A 20,319-nucleotide genomic window follows, 5' to 3' on the forward strand; every position below is an offset into this window, starting at 1 on the left:
CAAGGTGTAAGGGAAGTATTTTATCACATTTTTACAATCATTTAAATGTAAAACACTTTTAAAGTGTTAGTTCACACAAAAATTTAAATGATCTCATGATTTACTCACCCTCCAGTCATCCTAGGTGTACATGACATTCTTCTTTCAGACGAATACAATCAGAGTTATATTAAAAATGTTCTGGCTCTTCCAACCTTTATCATGGCAGTAAATTGTTGCTCCATTTATGAAGTCCATAAAAGTGCATCTATCTATCTATCGTAAAACTTCCACACGGCTCCAGGGGGGAATCTATATTTAAACCTTTATAGACTAAAATAACTAGCTTCCGCTGGTCTGCGGTATGCAAGTCAACTTGCGCTAAAAGAGTAACCCCTGACGCGATGTACAGGAGCATCACAAGCTTTGATGCCTCTCGTGGAGAGTTCTGGGCAACAAACTCCACCATTTCTCTTTAAAATTATTGTTTTAGACTAATTCATGCCCGGTGTTTTGTTTTGCTCTATCCTCTGTGCTTCTGAGTTCGTCAATACGCATGCGTCAGGGATTACTCTTTTAGCGACTTAAGTCGCTCTTAAGTCGACTTAAAGGAAGTGTATGTAAGAAATATATTTCAATTAATCATAAAATGGCCCTGATATGTCACTAGACATTAAGAAATCATGTTCATTTCAAATACTCATATCACTGACAACAGTAGTCCGGCGAGGATATTGTCATTTAAAAGTTGTTGTTGCAGCCCTCAACTGATGTTGATGTTGACATGTTGTGTTTTGGCCTGAAGCTCCGCCCTCCACCTATCGACCCAATCACAAAGTCAGTAGTGTTTCAGCATCTCTATTGCCAGATCTGCTCTAGTTACCACAGCTGCATCTACAAACGTTCCTGCTGATCCTGCAGCCAATCTGGCAACCTCGAGTCAGGGGAAGGGGGAGAGGGGATACACCTGCAGTACCAGTTTTGGCCACAATCTTACATACACTTCATTTAAGTAACGCTAACTGCCGGAAGCTAGTTATTTTAGCCAGTACAGTTTTAAATATGTATATTTTTTCTTACACAAATGCACAACTTTGCTTCAGAAGGCCTGGAGCTGTCTGGATCAGTTATATGATGAATAGATGCACTTTTATGGACTTCAAAAGTCCCCCATCAATTCACTGCCAATTGAAAATCAGGGCTTTTTAATATAACTCTGATTGAATTCATCTGAAAGAAGAATGGCATATACACCTAGGATGACTTGAGGGTGAGTAAATCATGGGATAATTTAAAATTTGGGGTGAACTAACCCTTTAAATCTCACTAAACCAACATGAATACAAAGTGTACAATTATAAGAAAATGTTTAAACCAACATTTTACTTTCTTTTTTGTTTCGTTTTTTGTCTTGGACCGTGGACATTATTAGGGTGTGGTCACATTAGTGAAATTTTGTTTATTGACAATAGTGTAACAATGTATGAAGCACATCTCACACTAAAGTTACTTTCAAACCAAGCAGCTTTCTGTTGTTCAACGTGTTGAATCCATGTGACCAGCTTCAACCCGTTGCGAAATCTGCATTCCCCAGGTGAAAAATACATAATATTAAATGTACTAAAAACATACTGAGGTACATTTTTAATCCAATACATATATCCCATAATGCATTTTTAATACATTTAATAGTACGTGTTTTTCACCTGGGTTTCACCCACAAAAATTGGTCTAATAATGGTAAATGACTCCACACCTTTATTTGTCATTGACTCTTAAAACCACAAAGACCCGCAAACCCTCACAGATTGGCCTAAAGATGTTTTTGTCAGCAGAGGTAGGAAAGGAGAAAAATGACTAACAATGAATTTGAGTTTTATTAGAACAAGAGAAGTTGTCAGTGCAGATATTGAGCAGCAGAAAATCCCATTTAGAAGACACACTGAAATCCACCCTGCCACGGCTGTGTTTCCTCCTTCTGGGTTTTCTTCTGTTAATAGGTTTGGAGACGGCTGTCTCAGAGGAGTGTGTGTGTGTGCGCGCGAGTGTGAGCTGGCTGATTGCGCAATTCTTTGATGTAGAAGTAATAGGCTTTCAGATCTTTTTCCTCAATAAGAGAATGTTTAGTAAAGTGGTGCAGAGGGACGGGAAATAAATAGTGTGTGCGCCTATGCTCATGAAACCCACCAGTAAAGACTGCTCAATATCCACAGGCGAGTAGGGCGGTGGCCCTTCCATGTTCCATGGCGCCTCCTGTAGGATGTCCGGAGTAGGGATGTGAGTCTGGCGGGACACAATGAAGTGGACGCGGTCCTCACTCGCCTGTAGAACATGTAGCAGGTGCCATTAGTGTCCTGCCTTATGTGATTTTAAGGTTAATACATGAGGTTATATGAATGTCGAAACATGCTAAGTTAGGGACAAGGTAAGTAGCTTGACGGGAACATTTCATTCTAGAGAGCAAGTTGATTGGACGAAAGTCTGTGTTGTGCAAAATGATTCATCTATATTTATTAAAGCAACTGTATGTAAGAAATGGATTTAATTAATCATAAAATGGTATACCTGATATGTCACTAGACATTAAGAAATCATGTTAATTTCAAATACTTATATCACTGACAACAGTAGTCCGGCCAGGATATTGTCATTTAAAAGTTGTTGTTGCAGCCCTCAACTGAAGTTGATGTTTTGGCCTGAAGCTCCGCCCTCCACCTATCTACCAATCACAAAGTCAGTAATGATTCGGCATCCGGGAGAGGGAAGATAAGTGATTGCATTAAGTGATACACTTCCTTTAATTAATATATATATATATATATATATATATATATATATATATATATATATATATATATATATATATATATATATATATATATATATATATATATATATATATATATATATAGTAATTTTAATTGATAGATAGATAGATAGATTTTTTTTTTTAATTAAATATAATTATTTAACCAATTTATTTTTCACTGTATACATTATCAGATGAAATTATATAGTGCCCTTGAAAAAGGTCCCCTGCAAAATGTCCTCCAGGATAATAAACATGTACTAAAAACCATTTTGATTTCATGAGGCCTTTAACATTAGCGTAACGGCGGGTGAAAGTTGGCCTAACATCAGCCGTCTACCGCAGAAACCTTTCGAACTCTACAGGAGAGCAAACAGAGGACAACAATTTCCCAGAGGAACGAGCAGTTCAAAAACTGAATTTAAAATTTAAAATAGTCCGTTCATACTCCAGAGAGTGTGTGCGTAATGTCTCATTACTCTCCGGACGTCTAGGAAGCACAATTACCAGATGTTGTGACTGCCAATGCCCTACAGCTCCAGCTCAGTGTGAATGTGTGATTATATCTCAGACGTGTGTACTTATTAAAGAAAAACTAATATATATGGAGATTTGGGATTCATGCTGTGTATGTGTGAGCTGAAGGAGGGCATGGGCTCTAGTTTTTCCCTCTCTGATTTATTTATCTTTTCCTCTTTCCATCCATTTCTGACTTTCCATCTGAGTGCATCACAGCTTTCTTCTGCATTAACCCTTTCTTTTGACAACCCTGTAGCGTATGTTGCTCACTCGCATGGAGAGCCCATAGAGTTCTTGGGAGTTCAGTGCTCTGTCGCTGCCTCTTAAATGAGTGGGCTTAGCTTGTTATCGCCTTAATTGGACTAATTTAATCAGTTTCCTGCCAGCAGTTAATCTATGTCAGAAACTCCTGCTGTGAGCGGCCATCTTGGCTCCTTCGAGACCAATCTGAACCAGACAGGAAGCAAAAAGCTGAATAACAACATTCAGAAAGACCCACCATCACACTGAAATACATATCAGATCACACACTCACCATCTTCTCTTACACACCCTCATATCATCATGACACGCCTCTAACCACCGAGATGAAACCACAGTCAAATAAACTGCCACAAACATTATGTAAGCTCTATACCGGAACCATAACCATATTTTTGGGACTTTACTGAATTAGACCCCACAGGTTAGGATTAGAAGGTTTTGTAAACATTCATTCTTTGAAATGCTGAAAAGGCTTAGCAATAAAAGTGCCTTAAAATGACTTATATTAGGCTTTATAAATGTCAACAGTTCGAAAGTGAAGCACTGCAGCAAAATGTAATTTCTCTGCTGTTATTTACACCAAGCATGAACATTTGCTGTGCTTTTTCTTTTTCTGTACCCTATTGTAATTGTAGAGGTCACGTATGAACAAAACCTGTTGACAAAATCAGCTTCAATTTGTAACATTGCTGGAGAAGTTGCATATTAATGCTGTGTGTAAAAGGAATGGTTTGAGATTAGGATAAAAAGTCTGCTGTCAGTGAGTTTGAGCCAATCACATACTTCTGAAGGAGCTGATGCAATTACTCCATGTGTTTAGTTGTAAGCCTGTTACGTGAAAGATGAAAATATAATATGGAATGAAATATATATTGACATTAGAATAGATGAAAGAAACACAACAAAAGAGCTTCTTACAATCTGTGTGGATGAAGAAAGATTCTCTCACTGTATTACTGGCACAGCTGTAGGTCATTTAAAGGTGTTTTACCTGCATTTGGTGATGAAATTGCACTGCAATTTTATGTTTATTCCATGAAAGTTGCCCTTGTCAGTCCGACTGTATTTTTAATTGAATGGTTAGTTCACCACAAAATGAAAATTCTGTTGTTAATTCCTCACCCTCATGTCGTTCGACACCGGTAAGACCTCCGTTCATCTTCAGAACACAAATGAAGATATTTGTGTTGAAATCCGATGGCTCAGAAAGGCCTTCATTGACACCAATGTCATTTCCTCTCTCCAGACCCATAAAGGCACTAAAGACGTCGTTACAAAGCCCATCTCATTACAGCGGCTCTACAATAACATTATGAAGCGACGAGAATAGTTTTTTCTCGAAAATCTTAATGAATCCCTACATTGACGTTCCGAATCCTGAATCGATACACTGATTCATAACCGTTCGAAGCTTTGTTTTCAAATAGGCCCATCACTATATAAGTCGTTATTTAGTTGGGGTTTTTTTGCGCAAAAAAAACTATTCTCGTCGCTTCATAAAATGATTGTAGAGCCGCTGTAGTGAGATGGGCTTTGTAACGACGTCTTTAGTGCCTTTATGGGTCTGGAGAGAGGAAATGACATTGGTGTCAATGAAGGCCTTTCTGAGCCATCGGATTTCAACAAAAATATCTTCATTTGTGTTCTAAAGATGAACGGAGCTCTTACGGGTGTCGAACGACATGAGGGTGAGGAATTAATGATATTTTCATTTTTGGGTGAACTAGCCCTTTAAAGCAAATGAAGTACGTATTGTCAGATGTGCTGTATTTTACTTTTTAGCAAGAACAGCCTAGCCTAGAAATCTAGACGCACCCTAGCGGCAACAAATTTAGGCCTCGTCCACACGAAGCCAGCGCTTTCCTAATCCGATCATTTTTTTTCCTTGTTTCAAGAAATATCTGCGTCCACACGGAATTAAGAAAACGGACTAAAAACGATGTAGTTTGCATGCCAGGCCAGTGTGTGGCGCTGTAATTCTGCCACAGAAATACACTTAAAACGGAGAAGAAGAGTTGTGGCTAGATGGGGTATAGCAGTGGTCGGAGGTGAGACAAAATCTCACAATTAAATAACAATAAATACATTTGCTACTTAACAGATGTGTTTTATTAATGCCTACACCTACCCCAACCCAAAACATATATTGATGTGCGCATGCCCAGTGCCCGTAGTTGTATCCCTTAACTCTTTCACCGTGCTGGACGTAGTGTGATGACATCACCGTTTCAGAAAATATACGGATTCGCTGTACACACGAAGACGAAAGATGATCGTTTTCAGATTTACCCACTTTGGGACCCGGTTTTGAAAAATATTGGATTTATGCTTCTAAAACACCGGATCCGTGTGGACGAAACGCTGATACGGTACAAAATGTATACGTATACAGCGAAACGCATCTCCGTGTGGACGGGGCCTTAATCTGCCCGCAAGTGTCGTCTAGCAACTCTCAATGCCCTTCTGAGCTGTATTCCTCTCAATCTGGACGGGCCAATCACATTGTGTATAGTCGGTGGGCGGGGCCATAATGACGACGGCCGAGTTGCGTTTGCGTGCTTCTAGTAAACACAGAAACTGGCGAACGCCGGCGGTCTTTCGAATCAGCTTTGACCGCGACTCTGGAAGACTTGGAGTTAAGCTTTTCTCTGAGAAAAGAACAATGAACAGCACTGAAGTCATTCTTAAAAAGGGAAGATGTTCTGAGTTTTGCCGACTGGATACGGTGAATGTTTAATCTATCAACAAGCTCTGCTTCACCTTCGTTGCTCTGGTTGGTGTAGCGCTATCCTATCGCGTGCAGAGGGAGTTTGAAAGACAACCGTTTATCCGCCCCTCGGATTGAGCTGTCATTGGTGAGTTTCCAGACCAAACATCTTGATGTGGGTCTGGCTTGTCAGGCTAAGAACAGCCTGCATTTCATTCTCATTTAGGTATACACACTTGTATCAGGGATTGACCTCAAATCGCATTCGTTTTGAATAGTTATGATACATATTTCACTATTGATTGTGACATTTGTCACTGTTCTGTCTGTTGGTATACACAACCCTCCCAGACAGCAAACACCAGTCCACACGTACCAGATGTGGGCCGGATCTGGGCTGACACCGTGTTGCCGTCTGGGCTTTATACTCGCCACATTACCTTTGACCTCTCCCAAAATGCTGCTCACCTGAATAAGCAGTGCGGCATGCTCAGGAGCGCCATATCGCAGGTCGTGTCCATTGATGGCCAGCACGCGGTCGTCTACCCTCAGCCTACCGTCCCGGGCAGCCAGCCCCCCCTCCAGCAGGTGGAAGATGAAGACGCCATGCTCGTCAGGTCTGCGCACCAGCTTGATGCCCAGCTGTTCATCTGGAGCCCTCTTAACGAGGACCACATGCAGGCTGTCATCCCGGATGTTGGGTGCGTGTGTGGGGAAGGCCTCGGAGGGGGAGTGGTGGTGGGAACGGTAACGGTGGCGCTGCTCACGCAGTACGGTCAACCGCAGCAGTGTGCAGGGTTGCTTCAGAGCCGCCACAGCGTAACAGTGAGGCACGTTACTGATGTCTATGCCATTCACCTGAAGGGAGAGAAACCAAGAAAACTGTTTATTTGATTGTATTTCTTTCATTTTGTATTACATTTCTGAAGCTCAAACAGTGGAGGACAGCGCTAGCAACCTTTGGGTTTGATTAGCAGGAAGGCGCATAACAAATGGATAAAAGTAAATATAAAAGAGAGGACAAGAAATTATGGCATTGGGGGAAAGTGAAAGGAATCTGAAAGTGTTGCAAGCCGAATTGGAATTAACGCTGTAACAATGTTTTTGATTGAAATTTTGGTAATTACTTTCTGGCTTTATCCAATTCTGAGGTTTAGAAAGACAAATTTGTGTTTGTTAAATATTTTGATATTTGATTTTGAGAAATCTGATTCTGCTTTTGCTGTCAGTAAGTAGCTGTATTTTTTTTAGAAATGTATTTTTAAGGATGCACAATGTATAGTAACATTAGTTATGTCATAATTTATACATTTTCTGTCGATACTGGACTTGGGGATACTGCACCTATGCTCATTCTTTATATCTTAAAGATGGTTGCCACGGCAACATGCCAAACTTTAATAATATTCTTGGGTGTTTTTGAGGCTCTTAGCATGCTTGAAGTTGCATAACTCTACACACACATCACAATTGTCAGCTAGGAGACATGGGAAAAACATTAGAAACGGCTGTGAAGAGGGAGCTTAATGACAATATGGGGGGCTTAGTTCTACTTACTGTCACCAAAATCAGTACATATATTGTTTTCATCGAGCTGGACAACTTTCTAATTTACAGTCATTAGCTGTGAACATCAGGAAGTCAGATATTTTGGTTTTAAATGTATATTTTGTTAATAATTATTAAGCACTGAAGTATTAGCTCCTCTTAGGTTGTTTATATGATTCACACCAAACTTCTTAAACATGCTGGCAAGACATTAAAGATGTTAAATTGTGAACAGATATTGGATATCTCCAATGGTGTTGCCATGGTGAGCGATTAAATGAAATTAAATGACAAACTGGAAAGGGGAAGAGTCTCAAATCTCGACATAATCCTTTTACATTTACTCAGTTTAAATGCATATTTCCCGTCAATTGCTCTAAAGTCAATGGGATGGTGGTGACAACAGGGGCTTTGGCCCTCCATCGTTGCTTGCAGCTATTTACATTTAAGTTACCTTCGCCTGTATCTAACTTGTGTCTCACTTAAAGCTAATTTATCATTTTATGCAAAATTCTATTGTAGTGTTATTATTAACTTGAATTTTTAGCTGTTTATTTATACACAATAGTATAGAATACTAATATAATTTTTCTGTTATAGGCCAAAAAATCTAAATGTATGCTTATTATCAGCCCAAATTTAGTCAGTTTATTCAGTGCATCCCTGCTTATTTTACTTAACACATTTAAATTCAATAAAAACTCATTAAAAATCTGGCAAAAAAAAAAGGATTCTGTCTGGCTACATGCAGAATCCTCACACACTTCCCCTCTGAACAACAGATGGTGAAGCCCATGACAACATGTGCTATCAAATTCACTCCTACTGTACAATGACGTAACATCAGATCTAGCACACATACGCACCTTGAGGATCATATCCCCAGGTAGCAGTCTTCCATCCCGAGCGATGACCCCCTCTCGGTAGATATCCTGAATGAGAATGCGTACCAGAGGCGTCTCATTGCCCCCGACAATGCTGATAGCTAGAGGTTCACAAGGATCTACCCTGGTGATCTTAATACTGGTGACCTCACCGTCAGGGATTAGATGATGCAGCTGAGGTAATGCAAATACTGAGAGAGAGAGAGAGAGAGAGAGAGAGAGAGAGAGAGAGAGAGAGAGAGAGAGAGAGAGAGAGAGAGAGAGAATTTGTAATCAGTGAACTCCCACATGATCATTACTTTCTGTGCTACACAAACAAGGCATCGGTCCAGACCAAAGCAGAGCCAAACATGACTTCAAGCCTTAATTATAGTATGCTATATTAAAGCATTATAGTGATCCATCAGAGGAAGGAAGGAGGGCCAATACTTCCCAAAAATATAGCAAAGATAAAACTAACTATTGAAGTGATGAAGTTAAGTTTGAATCATTTTACCAACTAATGTGCATACCACAGATATTCAAAAATCTGGGGTCAGTAAGATTTTTGTTTAGCCTTTATTTTGACACATTAGACATTCTACTAACTATAAGTAACTCTGCAACTACATGTCAACTAACTCTCATTAGAGTATCAGTAGACATTTAGGTAAGGTGTTAGTAAAGTTGCACTAAAGGTCACTTATCGTCAACATGGAATATCTTTTGGGGAGCATTAAAACAAAGTGTTAGGAGATTATTATATAAATATTTTTTTAATTGAAAGGATAAATTCTTTAATTCAACAAGGACGCATACAATCGATATAAAAGTGACAGCAAATGTTTCAAATAAATGCTGTTCTTTTTAAACTTTTATCAACAAATCCCCCCCCAAAAAACTGATAATAATAAGAAATGTTTCTTGAATCAACATATTTGATTGATATCTAAAGGATCATGTGACACTGATGACTTATATATTGGTTATGCAGCCATAGAGCTTGAGTTGTCAGACAATTATGAAAATACATACTGTAATCTTTTTCAGAAAATGCTCATGCGTTAGTATTTGTTCCGGGTGAAAGATTTGTACTGCATCTGTAAATGAAAAGACTGTAAACTACAGCTGGATTCGCTAACAATTTATGTGATTTGTCTTTCCTTATCTTTATCCTTCCCCTCTGTCTCCATTACACTCTCTCTCTCTCTCTCTCTCTCTCTCTCTCTCTCTTTCTCTCTCTCTCTCTCTCTCTCTCTCTCTCTCTCTCTCTCTCTCTCTCTCTCTCATCCGCCTGTTCTCCACAATCTGCAGTTTCTCTCTTTCAAAGTCAATATTTTCCTCTCATCTCATCTGATTGCTTGCAGGGAGAAAGAAAGTGAAGCTCATTACTACTGCAAACCAGGGTGTTACATAACGAATACACACACACACACACACACACATATCAGTATTTTCCTCACTCATTTCCAATCTCTCAAGCACTCTTTTTCGCTTTTGTTTTCATTCAGAAGGCAACCGTCTCACTCAGCGTTCATCTGTCCAGTCCCTCTGTCCCGACATTCTGCTTCATTTCCTCTCTGTCTCTATCTGACAAGTCTCCTCAGGCTCCATCTGCATTATTAAAGGACCATATGCTACTGCGGTGCTGAGCGGACCCAAACCAGACTGTCACCTTCTGACACACACCCTTTCTTCAAACAATATCCATTGGTATTGTTTTAGCACGCTACTGAACAATATTGACAGGAAACTTAATTCCCAGAGGATTGATTTGGTGTTTTGTGGGTGACCATTTTCACGCTCTTAAAGGGATAGTTCACCTAAAATCATCCCACTCTGAGGCCTTCGTCATTTACTCACGCTCAAGTTGTTCCAAACTTGTATGAATTTCTTTCTTCTGCTGAACACTAAATATATTTTGAAGAACCAAACAGTTGATGGGACTTCCATAGTATGGACAAAATACTATAGAAACCAATGGGGTCCATCAACTGTTTACTAGCATTCTTCAAAATATCTTCTTTTGTGTTCAGCAGAAGAAAGAAATTCATACAGGCTTGGAAACTATCCCTTTAAGCTTGTAGTTCTGACACAAACAGGGTTTTATTAATCTGCTATAATTCTTCATAACAGCACAGTTATAATCAGACAGTTTTCATATTTAAAAATGCTTACATTTTATTATTTTATAATGAAAAAATGTAGCAGCTTGAAGATATCAAATTTAACCAAAATATTGATGAAATCTATCTGATTGAAGGAGCTGTATGCAGCCAGGTATGTAAATATATATGCATACTGTAAATTTGTTCATGTGTTTCAATTTGTTCTTGGTGAAAAATTCATACTGAGCATGTACCTGACTGTAAACTTCAGCTCCAGCAACAAACTGTGATTTCTATTTTTATCCATCCCTTCCTTCTCCATTACACACACTCTTTATCTGTCTCTTTCTCTGTATCCAGCTGTTCTCTCCACTTTAATTTGGTCTAACTGGTCTCCCAGCTTGTCTTCTTCTGGTCTAGCTGGTCTCCTTAGCAGGCCAAGCTGGTGTTTAGCTGGACTCCCAAACTGGCCATCTGACAAATGCTCAAATACAGTACTTGCAAGACACAGACACTTACCCTCCGGTGGTATGTTGGCATTTCTGAGGTTGTCACGCTCCTCTGTGGTCTCGTTGGCTACTGCTGTCCCGCTCTTGGTCCTCCTCAGGACACTAAAGGCTCGATTCAGCCGCCGAAAAGAGCGACTACGCACAGACGTTCTGTCAAAGTTGCGATCTGTGGGAGAATGGGAGAGAGAGCTATGAAGGAACTGAGTGAGAAACTTCTTTGCCTAAACATGCCTGGACATGTCCCTCACACATCCTTCTGTCCGCTCACAGCCAATCACAAATGAGTTGGCACACAGTAGCCAATCAAATAGTTTCTTTTTTGCCCAGTATAATACATTGCACCTGCAGGCCAACATCTGAAGTAAGCAGCACCTGCTGGTGCCGTATTGTGGACACTGCAGTAAGGTTATAACTTCTTCAGGTCAGACCTGAATCAGCACAGAACTGTGCAGGATAACACTTTTTATGCCGGTTTAATCTATAGATCACAGGCAAAAGTTTCAGACAACTATATTATGTTACTTACAGTATGTCCTGTTTAACATTTTAAATACACCCAGGACCGCTTAGAGACCAACCAGGTGATCAGTGGAGTAGATATATAAAACAGAACTTATGACAAACTAATGATCAGTTAAGGATAATAAAATGTATTAAATAAAGTTATTTTGAAGTGTGGATTTATTAAAAGTTGGATGGCTGACAGTCTGGGGCAGAGGTTGGTGGGTCTGTAAAGGTCGAAAACCCTTTTCTGTCTCATTCCTCAACTCTTCCTGTCCTGATGGATAGAGTTCTGACAGTGGCATTGACAGGATTGGAGGCAGACAGCTTGTTCAGCTGCAGTGTCACACTGTTCCCAGTCCCAAAGCCAGAAATGCTGGTGCAGCAGCATTTATTGTCCCCATTCTCGAGGCTTCATGTTTCGAGGGGAAGTCAGACAATGAAACACATCTGAACTGCTTTGTGGAGGTCAGGAACAGGCCTCATAAAGTATTCATAAGGCATATTTGAACGCTCTCTATTTCCTCCTTTTTGTTTCTTTAACTGCATGTCTCAGCTGAGCCTTTTCAGACATGCACTTTGAATTGATTTTTGCGTAAAAGTACATTAATGGCACAGGGGGCAACTTTAAACAGTTGACAGTTATCAGATTAGCTCTCTCAGTAAGTAAGAGGGGGACTTCTTATTCTAATATATATATATATATATATATATATATATATATATATATATATATATATATATATATATATATATATATATATGGGGACATCCTTTAATAAAAAAAAAAGAGTAAATAAATAAATGCAAATGTTATTTTATTATCAATAAAGTACATGTACTACAATACAAACCCCCACTATAAACTATATCTATATAGATAAATACACACAAACACACACAATGTGTGCACTCACACTCACTCTTCCTCGAACCGCTGCGTGCTGCCAGGCTGGTGGTGCTCCCGGATTGGCTGTTATCTTCCACACTGGGCTCATAGGCGGGGTTAACCAGGCCAGGCTCATCTGATAGGAGGGCGATAGCGGAGGAGGGGCATCCCTCCCCGGGCAGTGCCGCCACAGTGAGCTCTGAGGTGCTGTCTGTGCAGTCTCCCTCCTGAGACCGCCGCTTTCTCTCTGCGGAAAGGCCATAGTGTGACGCTCCTTTACACCTGTGAGAACACACACCGACAACTAGGTCAGCAAGATACATTATCATACAATGAATGTGCCATCATCTATGTACCAATTAGGAAAGCAAAGTCACGTAGAGGAGACTGAATAATCACATTGTTGCATGAGAGAGCATATAGACTTGTACTTGATTTTTGTGTGTGCACAGTGTGTTATCGTTGACCAACAAACAAATACATTTTGACCCACGAAGGCATGGGAAACAAACACTAAGAATATAAAATAAAACACCTCACCTTTGACATGAGAAACAAACCATGTGCAAAACAAACCATGTGCTAAAGCTATCTCTTAATGACCTTACTGTACTCATTCACGCTCACAGGCAGACCCTATAGTGTAGATTACATATGAACACATTCAGAAATAGACATGCAGCTTATATTTGTACTCGAGAGCATTCCTCAAATGTCCCTATGTTCACACATAGAGACATTGACATACCAATAAACCATCGCCCGTGATTAGACACACACAAGTAAACCCTCCCACAAGGTCATAGGTTTTCCTCCGTTCTGAATCCCTGAGCTTTACACTGTCCTAACCAGCGACAAGCAATCTGTCTGTTCACACTGAGTATAAACTGCTGTGCGATGTGATTCAATCATATCCAGTAAGAAGATATTTTATGTTTTGTTTTGGACCAATGAGATTTCAATGTGGGCAGGACTAGACAGATGGCCAAAAGTATTGGGACACCCCTCCAAATCATTGAATTCAGGTGTTCCGGTCACTTCCACATGTGTATAAAATCAATCACATAGGCATGCAGATGCTCAAGCGTGGTACCGTGATAGGTTGCCACCTGTGCAATAAGTCCATTCGAGAAATTTCCTCACTACTAAATATTACACGGTCAAATGTTCATGGTATTATAAGAAAGTGGAAGCAATTGGGTACAACTGCAATTCATCTACTAAGTGGTAGGCCACATAAAATCGCAGAGCGGGGTCAGTTCATGCTGAGGCACACAGTGCGCAATGGTCACCAACTTTCTGAAGAGTCAATAGCTACAGACCTCCAAACTTCGTGTGGCCCTAGATTAGCTCATGAACAGTGTGTAGAGAGCTTCATGGAATTGGTTTCCATGGCCGAGCAGCTCATCCAAGCCTTACATCACCAAGTTACAACACCTTACATAACAAAGCGTGGGATGCTGTGGTGTAAAGCACATCACCACTGGACTGAGCAGTGGAGACAGTTCTCTGGAATGACGAATCAGGCTTCTCTGTCTGGCGATCTGATGGACGAGTCTGGGTTTGGCGGTTGCCAGGAGAAAGGTACTTGCCTGACCGCATTGTGCCAAGTATAAAGTTTGCTGGAGGGATTATGGTGAGGGGTTGTTTTTCAGGGGTTGGCCCCCTAGTTACACTGACAATAACTCTTAATGCTTTAGCATACCAAGACATTTTTGACAATTTCATGCTCACAAGTTTTTGGGAGCATTTTCGGGATGCCCCCTCCTGTTCCAACATGACTGTGCATCAGTGCACAAAACAAGTCCATGAAGACATGGATGAGCAAGTTTGGTGTGGAGTAACTTGACTGGCTTGCACAGAGACCTAACCTCAACCCGACAGAACACCTTTGGGATGAATTAGAGCAAAGACTGAGAGCCAGGCCTTCTCGTACAACATCAGTGCCTAACCTCACAAATTCCCTTCTAGAAGAATGGTCAAAACTTCCCATGAACACACTCCTAAACCTTGTGGAAAACGTTCCCAGAAGAGTTAAAGCTGCAAAGGGTGGGCCAACTCCATACTAAACCCTACGGATTAAGAATGGAATGTCATTAAAGTTCATGTGCATGTAAAGGCAGGCGTCCCAAAACTTTTGGCAATATAGTGTAGATACTAAACAGTTGGGAAAAAGTTGTATAATAACAAGAAAACAATTAAATCATCTAAAATTTTTTATAAATGATGGCACCGTTATGGCGCCTACTGGAGCAGAGCTCTCTCTGAGGGGCCGGCTGTGAAGAGATAAATCAATGGGTGGACACATACACGCAAAAAAATGTGTACAGCACCAGGAGAGATCCCATGCCTTAGGGACCTGGTTTAATAAAGCATTTTGTCTCAGTATTCATGCCTGTCTACACACTCATAGATGTTATAAGGGAGAGAAAGGGACGTGTGGCAGAGAGCTTGACACTGGCCGTATATCTCACTTACTACTGACCACTGATTGGAAAGCCTCAGGTGTGCAAACTTAATAACCGCCCTAAAAGAACGGCTGCTTTCACTCAGGTTACATTACAGTGCTGATGAAAGACTTCAAATCCGTTTGCCAACCTAGTAAGGCAATTACCCCACACTGGTCGATTGACAGGGTTTCAGGATAAAATGACGGCTTAGGAGATTTCTGTGATGACTACACAGGGCTGTAGGCAAGGTTTTATTATCACTGAGGTCCCAAAAATAGGTTTAAGGGTTTCGAGAACATTTTGATATCTCTGATCTACATATACGCATTTTAAGATGTTTGGAGGCTGGAAAAAAATGAATAACAATAGCTCTAAAACCATGTCAGTGGCCAGTAGATGATTTGTCAATACCTGCTCTCCTCATCTTCATCACACTTTCTTTTTCTCTCAGTCACCTTATCTTGCTCTGTCTCAAGCTGAGCTTTGACTGATAGTATTTTAATTTCCGTCTGTCTGTGAAGTAAACATAGGATTAACTGATATTTATGTTTTATAAATAATTTTCTTAGACAAGTTAATTTACTGAAGGATACAAGGAAAGCTAGGTATTATCAAATTAATTCACAATATGTACACATTCATTATTAATCTTACGCCTAATTTGATGAAAACGGCTTTCTTGTCCTCGTACATTGACAGATAGCCTTCTGTTATAACATACATGAATGCTATTTAAATGATGTCCTATTTTCAAATCAAAATGGCAACAAAAGTTGATTAGTTTGCCTGATTATGTATATTCTAAAACAGCTGTCGAATATTAAATGTTTAGTTTAGCTACTTAAACCTCATCTCGCACTTTATGACCGCTCGAAGCGTCGCACTGGAATTCGCACTCAGCAGCTTCTGTGAACATAAAGCCAGCATACTTTGATTTGATTGGTCATCTTAAATATTTTTACATTTGACGAGCGGTGACAGAACAATGACAGCTCAGATGAGACGATCTTGGTGCTGTGCAATTTCCTTGCAGCACTAAAGTTAAAGCCACAATATATCACAATCATATTTTGCCACTAGCTTGAGGACGTCTTGATTTTGCAGATCTTTTACTATGCCGCAGACGACCGCTTCTTAAGGCCATGTCTATTTGGGGTAATGGGGACAAATCTAGAAATTGGGTTGTTTGAATGGATCCATTCACTGGGTTCAAACAACCCAATTTCTGGGTTTGTCCCATTTCAACCAAACTTCAGTTGTTTTAACCCAGCATTTTTTTAGAGTGTGTCTAAGAATTATTAGTTTTCTGTTGATGAATATCTCCAAACAGTTGCTCACCTGTCAAATAAAACTTGTAAAATATTAAATCGTGTTTGACGTTTCCATGGTTTCATCAGAGGAACGCGGGTATAATGTCAATGATGGGTGATGGATGTACACAGCCCGTGTCCTGGTTAAAATTGCTTATTTCTCTAAATTTAAACATTCTTTGAAACATTTGGGATAATGTAAGTACACAAGTCAATAGACAAAAAATATATATAATCTGGTGGATATTTGAATATTTCCATCCAAAAATTGTGCCTTTAATATTGTGCCTATAATGCGCTATTAGGCAATTAGTTCACAACCTTTATTAAAATACATTTTTTCCTGTATTTTTCAAAGGTGTATAGAAAGAAAGTACACACTTGGCCTCCTCCGTGGCCATCAAAAGCAATTAGAGTGATTAAATGAGAGGGAACATCATCTCCTCATATTATATAACACAGGGCCTCTATGGAGACCAACCAGTTGTCAGTAGAGTTGGGACAGTAGTTCACTTCGGGATCTTTCCCCCTTGATTCGTGTCTGTCAATCTGAAGCTCTTACATCATTCATAGTTGTGAAGAAGAGCCTTCTGGGTTGCATATATAGTTAATAAAGTCAATTTTTACTCTTCTCTAATAGGAAAGAAAATACATTTTACATTGGCAGACATTATACCCAGCACATGAGGTTCATGTGGGGTCATTGCTTCTTTTCTTTTTGTTAATGTCTAACTTAATAAAACAAATTAACTCATTCCTTAGACACCCAATGATCACATTAACTGAAAAACTTACATTTTTATTATTTTGATATGCCTTTTAGGAGCTTGACAGCCCATAGTCACTATGAAATTACTTTGTGTTCTACAGAAGAAGAAGAAAACAGCAATCGAATGTTTATTTTGGCATTGTTATTTAGTGGAACAAGACAAATTCTCCCCCAAAAGTCATTGAACTTTGACTGCTGTAGCACATGATACTATCTGTGTTAATAAGGACAAATGCTCTGCAATGTGTATAATCATCATAGAAAGAGAGAGACTGAGACAAAGAGAAAGATGCGACACAGTGGTCTTGTCTGTTCCTTCGTTAATGGGCTTAGGCAGATGTTAATTAAAACAGGCTTTCCTTCTAGAGATAAAGCAGCAATCTGTGGTCATAAGCCGTGTCTTTGTCCTGACAGACTCACACACAACACATGCAGCCTCAATAACAGCAACGCAGAGGTTATTGTTTAATCCAAGCATCCCATTATTTGAGTGATGGCATGTGTCAGTCACCTTGCACCCAATTTCCTCTTTCATTTATATTCTCTCACACACATACACACAGCCATATGGACGGGCAGCAGGGCACAGAGCAACACAGAGAGAGAGATTAACAACTCTCATGCACTTTTCCATCGCTCTCTCCCCATGTTCCAAACCTTCTTCTATTCCTTCGCTTCTCTCCATCTATGAATCTTCAATGGACCCCGATCCCCAACTTCCTCTTCTCGTATTCCTTTCACTGTCATATTGCAGTTATGTAGCTTTTACTTTCTTAAAGAGACAGTACATCCAAAAATCATAATCATAGTCATTATTATCAAGCATGCACCTGTGACTAGTTTGGACATCATGAAACATGAAACGTGATTAATAGTGTCTTGTAACCACATACAGTATATCCACAATAGCAAACTTTTTTTTAGAGAGAGAGAGAGAGAGAGAGAGAGAGAGAGAGAGAGAGAGAGAGAGAGAGAGAGAGAGAGAGAGAGAGAGAGAGAGAGAGATGGTCTCAACAGACTCAGAATCAGTTTTTATCTAATATCTTTAATATCTTGGTTTCTATTTTCATGAATTTCCCTGTTTTTGATTGTGATTATGGAGATGTAGGCCACAGCCCGGTGAGTCCTCATAATGACCTGACAAAAAGAGGGAGAATTATTTGTTCCTCGTTTCTAAATAATAATGAAATTAATATCTAGAATATTTCACTGGCTACTTACAGCTCGGACACATGCGCTCACACTAAATCCAGTACACTAAATCTTCGACAACAGACATCAAAACACACAATGGTCTGAATCTAAGTCATCAAAACCAGATTGACGCTTCAATCCTCTTTTGAGTGAATGGATTATCCTGAACCTACCCAAATAACACCGCTCTAAGACGGGGATGTACTAGTCTTAGACACACATACAAACATATTTCTATCAGAGTGAGATGCCAGACTCAGTTCCTGAAACTGACCTAAAAAGATCTGAACACAAACGCACATTTAGTGGATAATGTGCCAGTCATATTTTCAGTCTATTATATTATATTATATTATATTATATTATATTATATTATATTATATTATATTATATTATATTATATTATATTTATATTATATTATATATTATACAATTGCTATATCATATAACATTAACTATTATCTTATTAACGGAATAAATATAATAATTTCTGATATGTTTTAGCCTGACAAGCCAGACCCACATCAAGATGTTTGGTCTTAAACTCACCATTGACAGCTCAATCCGAGGGGCGGATAAACGGTTGCCTTTCAAACTCCCTCTGCACGCGATAGGATAGCGCTACAACCAACCAGAGCAACGAAGGTGAAGCTGAGCTAGTTGATAGATTAAACATTTGCAGTATCCGGTCAGCAAAACTCAGAACACATCTACCCTTTTTAAGAATGACTTCAGTGCCGTTCTTTGTTCTTTTCTCAGAGAAAAGCTTAACTCCAAGTCTACCAGAGTCGCGGTCAAAGCTGATTCGAAAGACCGGCGTTCGCCAGTTTCTGTGTTTACAAGAAGCATGCAAACGCAACTCGGCCGTCATTATGTTAAGCCCCGCCCACCGACTCTATACACAATGTGATTGGCCCGACCAGAGTTTGGTTTTTACAGCTCAGAAGGATATTGAGAGTTGCTAGACGACACTCGCGGGCAGATTAGATTTGCTGCCGCTAGGGTGCGTCTAGATTTCTAGGCTAGATATATTTACTTTCCCTGCAGCAAACTACACTGAACAAAATTATAAACGCAACACTTGTTTTTGCCCCCATTTTTCTTGAGCTTAACTTAAAGAGCCAAGACTTGTTCTATGTACACAAATGGCCTGTTTCTCTGAACATTAAAAAAAAAAAATCATGTCTCCAATTGAACATTTTCTAGTGACTGATCACATCTGAATTTTTCAGTTGGCCAAATTGAATTCTTTGAATTGATGCAATTGAATTCACAGAAATTAAATTGGGACAACTGAAAAATGTAGATGTGATCAGTCACTTAAATTTTTTTCAATTGGATACCTGCATTTTTTTTTTACAGTGAAGAATTGTTCACAAATCTGTCTAAATCTGTGTTAGTGAGCACTTCTCCTTTGAACAATATTTTGAAAATCTATCATTTTGACCCATACAATGTATTGTTGGCTATTGCCACAAATATACCGTGTGACTTATGACTTAAATTACATATATTTAATTGAAGAAACTTCTTTTTGTAGAGTTAACTAGTTCTGCTTCCCTTATAAATTATATAGATATGCAGATAATGCTTACAAATGCGAGATATTCCATCCCTTCCCCCTGGAATCTCCACTGCTAGCCTGCTAATCCAGACCCAAGCGTCAGGATAATCACAGCTCAGTGTACGACTGACACACAGAGAGGGAGAGGACAGAGATTTCCTCATCACAGCTCACCGCTCAACCACTGAGATAGAGAGAGATACTAAATCACGCCATCACCGCACGCAATCAGCACTATAGCTATACCAGCGGACCGGCGGACACACACAAACACTCGCTTACACTCGCGCACTGCAGCAGTTAAAGATCTAGAGACTGGTTGTCCGACAGACAGCA

At 39.7% G+C, this 20,319-nt stretch overlaps 1 protein-coding gene across 4 annotated transcripts in view; it reads right to left on the minus strand.

Moving 5' to 3' along the window:
* The window catches only part of lnx1 (ligand of numb-protein X 1), a 56,283-nt gene that overhangs the window by 8,502 nt on the left and 27,462 nt on the right, over positions 1–20,319 (minus strand). For 2 of the 4 annotated variants that reach the window (XM_067416946.1, XM_067416948.1), the window contains 5 exons: positions 12,731–12,978; positions 11,317–11,472; positions 8,693–8,901; positions 6,747–7,136; positions 2,167–2,301 (listed from right to left, as the gene is read on the minus strand). In XM_067416946.1, the coding sequence (XP_067273047.1) occupies positions 2,167–2,301; positions 6,747–7,136; positions 8,693–8,901; positions 11,317–11,472; positions 12,731–12,978 (1,138 nt within the window). Of the gene's footprint in view, positions 1–2,166; positions 2,302–6,746; positions 7,137–8,692; positions 8,902–11,316; positions 11,473–12,724; positions 12,979–20,319 lie in introns of all 4 variants that reach the window. The other 2 variants (XM_067416945.1, XM_067416947.1) reach the window with 1 other exon arrangement.

This window comes from Pseudorasbora parva, chromosome 15 (assembly GCF_024679245.1).
Source record: "Pseudorasbora parva isolate DD20220531a chromosome 15, ASM2467924v1, whole genome shotgun sequence".
Taxonomy (NCBI): Eukaryota; Metazoa; Chordata; class Actinopteri; order Cypriniformes; family Gobionidae; genus Pseudorasbora; species Pseudorasbora parva.